At 42.5% G+C, this 11,506-nt stretch overlaps 1 protein-coding gene across 1 annotated transcript in view; it reads right to left on the bottom strand.

Annotated features, from left to right (window-relative positions):
- The window catches only part of EIF3L (eukaryotic translation initiation factor 3 subunit L), a 28,922-nt gene that overhangs the window by 1,848 nt on the left and 15,568 nt on the right, over positions 1 to 11,506 (bottom strand). Inside the window, exons 8-11 of the mRNA XM_004373846.3 lie at positions 9,771 to 9,942; positions 8,188 to 8,342; positions 6,145 to 6,315; positions 4,870 to 5,367 (exon numbers count right to left, since the gene is read on the bottom strand). Coding sequence (XP_004373903.1) covers positions 4,870 to 5,367; positions 6,145 to 6,315; positions 8,188 to 8,342; positions 9,771 to 9,942 — 996 coding nt within the window. The remainder of the gene's footprint in view (positions 1 to 4,869; positions 5,368 to 6,144; positions 6,316 to 8,187; positions 8,343 to 9,770; positions 9,943 to 11,506) is intronic.

Genomic DNA, 11,506 nt, shown 5'->3' with positions numbered 1-11,506 from the left:
TGAACCAGTAATACAGAAATAATAATCCAAACAAAAACATGCAATTAACATTTTTTGGATGGCATTTAAACATGTGACTCAACTGAATAAAAATAGACAAATGAATATGAACCATGAATTTCAAAAAGCTATAGTAGATAAATTGAAAAAATTCTCCCACACATCATCTTACCATGTCAACTGAGTCCAACTTAGGAGCGCATGACTAATTTGACCTGAATATGACCTCATAACAAAACTTTACCTGAACAATCAAATGTTAATTCTTGGGAGAAGTGTTTTATTGAAGACCACCCAGAGTTGAGACTAGTTAGGCTTAGGTAAGAAAAAAAGTACAATGAGAAAAACTAGGTCCCAACCTGGAGGTCTTTTCCCTAAATGCCTTCTTGTTCTAAGGACCATGGCTCCACAGGTTCATTTAAAAAACAAAAACAAAAACCAAGTCCCTAAGAGATTACAGAGGAATGGTGCATGTTACTGATACTGCCAAAGAACATGTACACGTCAGGCATTGAGAATAAACTGGAAAAGGACTTCAGATAGTTGACGCGATACTAGGGGGCAGGGGAAAAGAGTTTTGCTTGACTTTTAGAGGCATGATTTGAAACAACACCAAGAAACTTCTGCTATTTATGTGTTTCTGTTTGGTGAGCCTATTCATGTAAGGAATAGCTAAGTGCTGCTGAACACTAAGTCTTCCAAAAGCCATACATTTTAATAAGAATAGTCAGCTTAGCAAGATGAGCTTTCAAAAACAAACTGTACCATATGACCCAGCAATTCCACTCCCAGGTATACGCTCAAGAGATTTGAAAATATACGTTCACAGAAAAACTTGTACATGAATGTTCATAGCAGCATTATTCACAATAGCCAAAAAATGGAAACAATTCAGATGTCCATCAAATGATGAATGGATAAATAAAATGTGGTATACCCATACAATGGAATATTAGTCAACAAGAAAAAGAAGTACTAATACATGCTACAACATGGATGAACCTTGAAGACATTATGCTCAGTAAAAGAAGCCAGTTACGGAAGACCACACATTGTATGATTCCATTTATAGGAAATGTCCAGAATAGGCAAATCCATGGAGACAGAAAGTAGATTAGTGTTTACCAGGGGCTGGGGTGAGCACGGAATGGAGAACGACTGCTAGCGAGTAGGGAGTTTCTTTTCGGGGCGATGGAAATGTTCTCGAATTAGACAGTGGTTTGATTGCACGACACTTATTATACACTTTAAGATAGTGAAGTTTATGTTATAGGAATCACATCTTTTTTTAAAAAAAACAGCAGAGTTCTATTTCCAGTTATATATTATTGCAGACCAACCCACTGTCTAACAACAACTAAAAATGTAGGATAAAAAAATATTTTTAAAATCTTTTTAAAAAACTAAAGAGCTGACAAAAGAGTAAGGAAATGCCAAAGAGCTGGAAAGTGAATAAAGAACTATTTGGGGAAAAACAGCAACCAGGAGGCCCTTCTGCCCCGAGGGCATTTCCTAACTCTAGAAAATCTGGGCTGAGGAGACTAACCAAGGCTAGAGCGCCTCTAACAGAAGACCCTTCTTCTGATAAGCTGAGATCTTTAAGGGTTACATCCTCAGGCTAAGGGTGAGCTAGACGTAAACTGCCATCCCACTCCCCACACCAAGCAGAGGTTGCTCAGGGGGAGGAGGTGTATAGAAAAGAGACCCATCCATGAGCTGTTCCAGCCACACAGTGACTCTTCTACAGCCTAGGCTTGTCACCTGGGTGGTCTGGGGGACTTAAGGCTGTGAACTCAGTTTATGTAGTCCTGGACGAAGGTCCCCAGGCACCCTGAAGACACAAACGCAATTCTTCTCTAGAGGAATGAATGGTTGTCCTAGGCCTCAAAGAATTCCTACAAATAGTTTTTCAAAGACAATGAACCACAGGTAATGAAAACAAGCCACCATGAGTTAAAAAAAAAGAAGTAAGAAACAGAGCTGAAGAGAAAAATTAATGGATATGATGATCAGTCCAGGAGACAAAAAGATGGTAAACATCGAAGAATTTAAGAGACACTCTGACATGAAAGACAGAGTGAAATCTAATATACATTAATTTCCATGAGGAGGAGACTGGAGCAGAAACTATCTGAAACCATAAAGACTGAGAATATCCCAGGGCAGGTGAAAGATACTAAAGTCCTCACAGACTGTCTTAAGTCAGTGCCAAGGTTCCAAATATGCCAGAGTGGTTTCTGCCCTGGTGAGTGTATGTGCATGGGGGAGCAAAGAGTGCAGGTAATATTTAACAGAAAGAACAATTCTAGGAGTCTAGCTTATTAACTTAAAAAATTAACTCAATAAAGCAACAAATTAGTTCTTTTAAAAGCCTTGTTAGGATAATTAAAATGTCCAGCTTGAACTTAAATCACAACAGAGAAAATGAAATCCCCCTTGTTCTTCAAACCCACCTCTCCTCCTGAGAGGAAACCATTGTTTCGCTGCTTGTGTATCCTTCCGGAAATAACTCTATGCAGATACAAGTATATATAAACATGTTACTTAGAAAGACATCATGCTCGGTGAAGTAGAGGGGTCAGCGAAAAAGAGGAAGACCTCTACAAGGTGAACTGACACAGTGGCTGCAACAAAGGGCTCAAACATAGCAACAAATATGAAGATGGCACAGGACCAGGCAGTGTTTTGTTCTGCTGTACATAGGGCTGCTGTGAGTCAGAACCAACTCGATGGCACCTGACAATTACAACAACAATAACTGCAGTAGAGGTTGAACTATCACAGAGCAATAAGCGTGAACAAATTATTGCTACACACAACATTGTATGGAGATTGTCTCAAACATAATGTTGAGCAAAAGAAGCCAGACACAAGGAGCACATACTGTGTAATTTCATTACATGAAGTTCAAAAACAGGCAGCACTAACATACGGTGTTACAAATCAGGGTAACGGCTGCATCTGGGTGAAAGGGCAAAAGGCGGGCTGTGGAGTACTAGTAACGTTCTACTTCTTGGTTTGGGTCTTGGTTACGCAGGTATGTTCACTTTGTGAAAATGCACAAGCCGTACACTTTCTATTTGTGTACTTCTATTTATACATATTAGGAGCCTGGTGACGTGGTGGTTAAGAGCTCAGTTGCAGCTGACAGTTCGAATCCACCAGCCGCTCCTCGGAAATCCTATGGGGCAGTTCTATTTTATAGAGTGGTTATGAGTCAGAAGCGACTTGACAGCAACGGGTTTATTTCTACATATTATACTTCGAAGTTTACTTAAAAACAAACAAACATAATACACTTACGCTTCAAGACAAAATTTAGAGAACTTTCCCAAGAATAATTATTAGGTGGGACACTTAGTCTTTTGTAACTTTTTGTATATTTTCTATGGGTAGGTAAAAAGACCCCCAGAGAAAACTCATTATTATATTAATGCTGGGTGAGACACACGTGCCCTGAATGTAATTATGTAATTATTAACAGCAGGAAAAAAAGATAAGGCTTGAAATGCAAGCCTAAAACTGCAGTTTAGGCCCTGAATGAGGGTAACATCTATACTCAGTCTTCTTTCTTCTTGTTAGTTTGGTTCAAAATAAAATTGATTACTCCAAACTGGAAAAAAAAACAAAAAAGACTAACAGCAGCAATAATAGATAATGCTTACTGGGTACTTACTACTTCGTAGTAGTAAATCATGTAGCTCTCACAATAGCCCAAAATACAGGTATTAACATTCTTACCCCTAGCTTACAGATGAGGCACAGAGATTGTGCAACTTGCCCACAGCCACATAGCTAAGTGGTAGAGACAGCGTTTGAAAAGGATTTGGACCCAGGTGTCTGGCTTCAGAGGAAGCATCTTAGCCCCATGCTCCGCTGCAGACAGGTAAAATCAAGTTGGGGGAAGGCATGCACAGGACTCAGTTTTCTATTTTTGTTTCAACGTCACGTCATTTTTTTTTAAACCATTTATAAAAGGCAAGAGAAGAGGATTTAAGAAACGGACAACACTCCTCTCCACTCCCACCGTATCCAAGCCACCATCACTTTGTGTCTGGCTGATGTAAGAGCCTCCTTATAGGCCCCCAGCTTCTCCTCCTGCTCCTCCACCTTCTTTCTCATCAAGCAACCAACCCTCCACTGGCCTCCCACTTGCTGAAATACTTCCAGCAGTTGACAAGACACCTCAACTTCCTTTCCTCTCCGACCTCATCTCCTGGTACAGCCACTTCACTCAGGCCACTCCAGCCATACCCTAGCTGTCCCTCACACATATTGGGCTCGCTCCTGCCCTGGGCCTTTGCTCTAGCTGTTCCCTCCACCTGGAATGCTGTTCCCCCAGATATTTGCTTGGCCAACTCCCAACTTTCACCTCCTTCAAGCCTTTGCTCAAATTTCACTTTCTCAATAAAGCCCAGCCTGAGAACCTTAATACTGCCACTTGTGCCTCTCACCCCTCCCCCCTTACCCTGTAACACTTGGCAACTCACTATATAGTCCGCTTAATTACAATGTTTACTGTCTAGTTATCCTCACTAGGATGTAGTAGCATAGTGGTTAAGTGCTACGGCCACTAACCAAAAGGTTGGCAGTTCGAATCCGCCAGCGGCTCCTTGGAAACCGTATGGGGCAGTTCTACTCTGTCCTACATGGTTGCTATGAGTCAGAATTGACTGGACGGCAGTGGGTTTGTTTTTTTGGGTAGAATGTAAGCAAAACAAGAGCAGGAATCTTTGCTGACTTTGTTCATTGATACACTCATAACACCTAGAACAGTGCATGGAAGGCAGTGGGCGCCTAACAAACATTTGCTGCTCAATGGATGAACAGAGAGTACCCCCAGAGAACCTAGCCCAGTGGCAACCATACCTTATCAATGTAGAAATCAACCTCGGAGGCAGACTGAAATTCACCATCTAGGGCGGAGATGCCGCTGGTCCACACCAGGTTCTTCATTTTGTGCTTGAAGACCAGAAGCTGGATCCGGAACTCCTGCTCTGTAAGGTCCAGGAAGCCGGCCAGCTTGGCCACAGGCATGGTGGTGTAGAGCTTGAGGAAGCTGCGGATGGTTGAGAGCTGGGCCTGTTGTTGCACTTCATCAGAAAATACCTTCAGCTGCTGCAGGAAAGGCTCCTTGTGGTAGTTGGGGTGCACGTTGTCATAGTTGGGCACCACAGGTGACAGGAATTTGGGGCAGGAGTAGCTGAAGAGTTCCTCGTAGACCTGCGGGTCACCCTTCTGCATGCGCAGCATCTTGTCCCCGTATTTCTCCCGCAGCTGGAGGTGAATGCTCTCGTCAATGCGCATGGGGTACATGGTGAGGGCGATGGCCAGCAGTGCATGCATCTGCTCGTTCTGCTTGTTAATCTAGGGTGGAGAAGGGTGTCGGAGAGATGGGTGCAGGGTCAAATTAAATGGATCTTCTGAGGTCCCCACTGACAACATGGACACACTATCCTCAGGTATACTCTGGACAGATCTCTGACTTCTCCTTTTCTTGCCCTGGTCAGTTAACTTCCCCAATGCCTCTTCCAATCTTCCCTCTTGCTCCACTGAACTTCAGCCCTAGCTCCAGGTCCTCCTCAGCTGTCTCCTGCTTCTTGACTAGAACCTGTCATTTCTCCAATCCACCCTACATATCACTAGAAGCCTGACTCTCACATTAGTTATGATCAAAGTCACCCAGAAACCTCTGAAGGTACCTTAATGCCTACAGGAAAAAAAGCAAAAAAGTCTCAATGCCTTTACTCATGCTGTTCTCACTGCCTATAAAGCTCCTTCTCCCAGCTCTATACATGCTTCTCCCCGGCCTCGACGGGAAACCACTTGAAAGCAGTATCCACATCTAACTTACTTTATGAACACCCTGCCATCTAGCACACAGTGAACACTCAGCAAATTGTTGCTAAATAAATAAATGTAAGGCACTGAGCACTGCTGGGGAATTAAAGTGGAAGAAAAGATATTGCTCTTACTGTTAAGGTGTTAACGATTTGAAGTAACAGGCATATAACAAGAACTCTTAGAAAGGGAACAGCCATTAAAATAGGACAATTTTGCATGGGGTTGACCACAAACTGTCAGCCTAGCTGCCCAGGGGTGAGCTGATTAGAACAGCCACAGGCTGCGAGAGAGGCCCCTTACCATCTCATACTTATACGTGGTCCTCTGGAACATGCTCTTGGTCCTTTGGATGTAGAGGAGGATGTTGGCAAAGACCCGGATGGCATCCTGGTAGCGGCGCATCATCAAGTAGGCAAAACCAACATAATAGTATGTGGTGACCTGACACTCGGGCACCCGGGAATACATGCTCTGTGGAAGGAGATGGAAGAAGCATCCATGAGTCCCAAGGTCAATGCAACCTTGACAGGACCTGAAAGTCAGTGGGGCTAGGGTCAGCTTCCCCTGCAGAGGCCCTGCACTACCCAGGGAAAATTGTGGCTTTGAGTACAGATCACACTGTTCACCAATTGAGGCCTCCATTTTCTTAGCTATAACAGAAAAGGTCTGGACGAGAAGACCCCTAAAACCTCTCTCAGCTCTAAAACTTTCTTCAGTCAGTTTTGTATTCTTCCTTGCTTTCTACTCCCTGCTTTTTCAAATAAACCTTATAAAGAAACAGTCAGAAAGACACACCAAAAGCCAATAAAAAACACCTATTCTCTGTGGTTCATCCATACAATGGAATATCACTCAGCCATAAGGAGAAATGAAGTCCTGATACATGCTACAACACAGATGAACCTTGAAACATTATGCTGAATGAAATAAGTCACCAAAGGACAAACATGCTATGATTCCACTTATACGAAATATCTAGAATAGTCAAGTGTATAAAGACCAAAGTTTATTAGTGGTTACCAACGTACGGTGGAGAAGCCCTGGTGGCACAGCGGTTAAGCATTCAGATGCTAACCAAAACGTTGGCATTTTGAATCCACCAGCCACTCCTTCGAAACCCTATGGGGCAGTTCTACTCTCTCCTATAGGGCTACTATGAGTCAGAAACAACTTGACAGTAATGGGTTAATGGGCTAAGGTAGGGTGGAAGGGAGGGAGGACGTAAAACCGACACAATGTTTAGGAGACAATGAGCTTCTGTTAAGGGTGATGGTTGAAAAACATGGTGAACATAATGTGGCGGAATTATAAATGTAAAAATTGCTGAAATAGCAAATTTTTTAAAAAACAATTTTACTTTGATGTTGCTGAGAATATATACAGCAAAACATACATCAATTAAACAATTTCTACATGTACTAATCAGTGATAATTATTACATTCGTCAAGTTGTGCAACCATTCTGACGCTCCTTTTCGGAACTATTCCTTCTCCATTAACATAAACTCACTGCCCCCTAAGTTTCTTATCTAATCTATTATGTTGCTATTGTCAAATTGTTCCCACACAGATAGTTCTTAAAAGAGCACAATGCTCAAGGCAGACATTCTTTACTAGTTAATCTAAGCTACTGTTCGGTTTTAAGACTTCACAGGATATTTTTTGTTTAAGGCTTAAAGATTATCTCACGGCGATAGTTTCAGGGGTTCATCCAGCCTCCACAGTTCCAGAAAGTCTGGGTTCCATGAGAATTTGAAATTCTGTTCTGCATTCCTCCTCCTTTTGATCAGGATTCTTCTACAGACTCTTTGATCAAAATGTTCAGCAATGGTAGCCAGGCACCATCTAGTTCTGGTCTCTTGGCAAAGGAGGCAGTTGTTCATGGAGGCAATTAGCCACGGAGTCCGTGAAATGGGATATGTTTTGTTATATATTTACAAAAACAACAACAACAAAAAAAGGCAAAACAAAACTATTTTTCTCTCTGTGGCTAGGAAAAACAATCACAGCTAATCACATACCAATACCATCTTAAAACCAAGTCTTTTGTTCATTAAGACTAGTGAATCTTGAATAGTGAAAATCTGCTATTACTATTGTTTTGAAAACAGAATCAAAAGACTGCTGAATATTTAAAAGTGTTACTAAAGACTAAAGAGAAACCATGTTGTCCAGGCCCAGACCCAGATTTCCACTGCAGTGGTGTCCCCACTTTCATTTTCAATTTGGCTGGGGGAAGGGTCCTCTTTCCTCTCCCTGAAATTGTCCTAATACATCAATTTCTCTTGAAGCAGATGGACATTCTGGCTCTTGGAAGATGGGCTGAGGGAAAGAGGCATTTACCTTTTTGTTCAGTTCGATATTTTCTAGCACCTTGATGGCCTGGTAGTAATCCCCCAACAGGGAGTGCAGGCGCAGAAGCCCCACCAGGCTGAAGTAGCCAAGCATCTTGTAGAGTGAATGCCGGCCATACTCCCCAGCCACACTCTCAGGGTCACCTGAAAGAGACAGACACTGTGACCACTCAGCAGGAGGCAGGTAAGGGAAGGCAAGGCTGACCTTTGAATGACACTCAGTGAGCTCTTCATCTGCTGTCACCCACTAAGGCTTCTGTCAGCAGGGAGTGTGTCACTGCATTCAAAGGAGCACCAAGAAACAGCATGCCCGGCATTATGCGAATCCTAACATCACCAACAGCTGCTTGGAGAGTGGCAGTTAATTTTTTTTCCTCTGTCCCAAAATACCTGAGAATATGAGAGGGCCCCTCTCATCAGTTAAGTTATCCACCAGGTCTCTCTCTTCTCAGGAAGCCCATGAGGTCAAAGCCATTTTCTGAGGCACTTGCAAAAAGAGCTAGCCACTTTTTTTCATGGAACACCACTTGAAAGAACAACTGACACACCAATCACAGTTACTCAGATTTGGGTATTTGGCAGACATTTTCTCAAAAACAAAGGAAGTGAGCCTATCACACTTCAAGGAAAACAACGGACAGTATTTGTTGCCAATGAGTAAATTTGAGCTTTTAAGCAAAAAATTAGAATTTTGCAAAACTTACATCTGCTACTGAGAGCTCAACAGCTTCCCAATAAAGACTTGTCTGATGAGGTAGTTGGTGAAAATAACAAGCATGATTCTTCTTGTTGTGTAATAACATGTATCAACACTTGGAAGATCTTTACAACTCAGTGAACCAATAGTTTCCAAATGACCAGTACATGACGTTACAAAATCACGCATGGGTAAAAATCCACTCAAAATGCAGGACAGCCAATGAATTTTAATATAACAAAATAAGAGTTCATTAATGTTTCAGATTCCACTGACCAAGCTATATGCCAACTACCACTTGTTGAGTTTGGTGTGGTATCAAAGAATAGCCGTAGTATCTGAAAAGGCTATCAAAATACTTTTTTTCCAACTAAGTATCTGTGAAACCAGATTTTCTTCATACACCTTGGCCAAAACAGCATACTGCAACAGATCAAATGCAAAAGCAGAAATGAATCCAACTATCTTCTAATAAGCCAGACACTAAAGAGATTTGCAAAAATATCACTCTTCTCACCAAAAATTTTATATAAACAAAGCTTTTTGTGGTTCTCAGTATTTTACGTATAAAGAGGTCCTGACACTAATGAGTTTGTGAAGTGCTTATCTACACAAAGGCCCTGCGGACACAGAGAAGTATCAGGAATGCAAATCTCAGTGACAGCTGGTTCAGCTTTTGGCCAACAGACTGCCAAGCCCAGAAGCAGCAACATCAGCTCTCAGCTAGCGTTCATACCCAACCACCAAAGAAGAGCAGCAGCCCAGTGCCTAAGAGACGGTGACTCATCTCCTCCACCTGTGTTATCTCCTCACTTGGAGCAAGGGGCAAGCACAGGATATTCCCAGGCCGTGGCCATCAGCCGGACTGCACTCACCTCCACTCGTGTACACCTCCAACTGACGGTTGATGTTGGACTTGTCCACCAGGGAATGAAGGACATTGAGGACACTGTGAACATTCCAGATTTTTGGATTGGAACGAAGGAAGTCAATCTCCTCCTCTGACTTCTTGGCAGTCTTACAGCGGTACTGACTAAATGACTGAAACTGATAGAGAAGAAGGGAAAGATGCAGTCCCAAAGTGATAGACCAAATGCACAAGCTGAAATGAAGTGTCGCCAAGGGCTCTGGATTGGGCCCTAGGGACCCCAGCTTTTAAGTGCCTCTGGGTGGGGGACACAGGAGTGGGGAAAGGTGAGGGGAGACTACTACTTCTCATTCTAAATCACCCGGTATGTTAGTCGTTTTGTCACCAACATCTTTTATTAAGTTATGACTTTTGTTTACTACTAAATTTGTTACTTTTTCCACATTTAAGTAAAAATCTCTAAGATTGAGCCGTTAGCGAAATGCAAATCAAAACCACAGTGAGATACCACCTCACCCCGGCATTACCGGCACGAGTCAAAAAAAAATAACATGTTGGAGAGGCTGCAGGGGCGAAACCACAGTGAGATACCATCTCACCCCCGGCATTACTGGCACAAGTCAAAAAAAATAACACATGTTGGAGAGGCTGCAGGGAGACTGGAACTCTTACATACTGCTGGTGGGAATACAAAATGATACAACCATTTTGGAAAACGATGTGGCACTTCTTAGAAAGCTAGAGACAGAAATACCATATAATCCAGCAATCCCACTCCTAGGAATATATCCTGAACAAGTCAGAGTCGTCATACGAATAGACATATGCACACCCATGTTCACTGCAGCATTGTTCACAGTAGCAAAAAGATGGAAACAACCTAGATGCCCTTCAACAGATGAATGGATAAACTGGTACATACACACAACGGAGTACTGTGCAACAATAAAGAACAATGATGAATCTGTGAAGCATCTCACAACATGGATGAATCTGGAGGGCACTATGCTGAGTGAAATAAGTCAACCACAAGGGGATAAATATTGTATGAGACCACTACTACAAAAACTCATGAAAAGGTTTACACACAAAAAGAAACAATCTTTGATGGTTATCAGGGAGAGGACAGGTGGGGATGGAAAAATGCTAAATAGACAACAGATAAGTGATAACTTTGATGAAAGGCAAGATACTACACAATACTGGGGAAGCCAGCACAACTTGACCAAGGCAAAGTCATAGAAGCTTCACAGACACATCCAAACTCTCTGAGGGACCGAATTACTGGGCTGAGGGCTGTGGGGACCATGGTCTCGGGAAACATAGTTCAACTGGTATAACATAGTTTATAAAGAAAATGCTCTACATTCTACTTTGGGGAGTAGTGTCTGGGGTCTTAAAAGCTTGTGAGCTGCCATCTAAGATACTTCACTGGTCTTACCCTGTCTGCAGCAAAGGAGAATGAAGAAAACCAAAGACACAAGGGAAAGATTAGTCTAAAGGACTAATGAACTACAACTACCACAGCCTCCACCAGACTGAGTCCAGCACAACTAGATGGTACCTGGCTACCACCACTGTCTGCTCTGACAGAGATCACAATAGAGGGTCCCGGACAGCGCTGGAGAAAAACGTAGAACAAAATTCTAACTCACAAAAAAAGACCAGACTTACTAGCCTGAGACACTGGAGAAACCCCAAGAGTATGGCCCCCTGACACCCTTTTAGCTCAGTAATGAAGTC

This window comes from Trichechus manatus, unplaced genomic scaffold, assembly GCF_000243295.1.
Source record: "Trichechus manatus latirostris isolate Lorelei unplaced genomic scaffold, TriManLat1.0 scaffold00027, whole genome shotgun sequence".
NCBI lineage: Eukaryota > Metazoa > Chordata > Mammalia > Sirenia > Trichechidae > Trichechus > Trichechus manatus.
The sequence above is the reverse complement of the archived record's forward strand: the minus strand, read 5'-3'. Positions and strand labels throughout refer to the sequence as shown.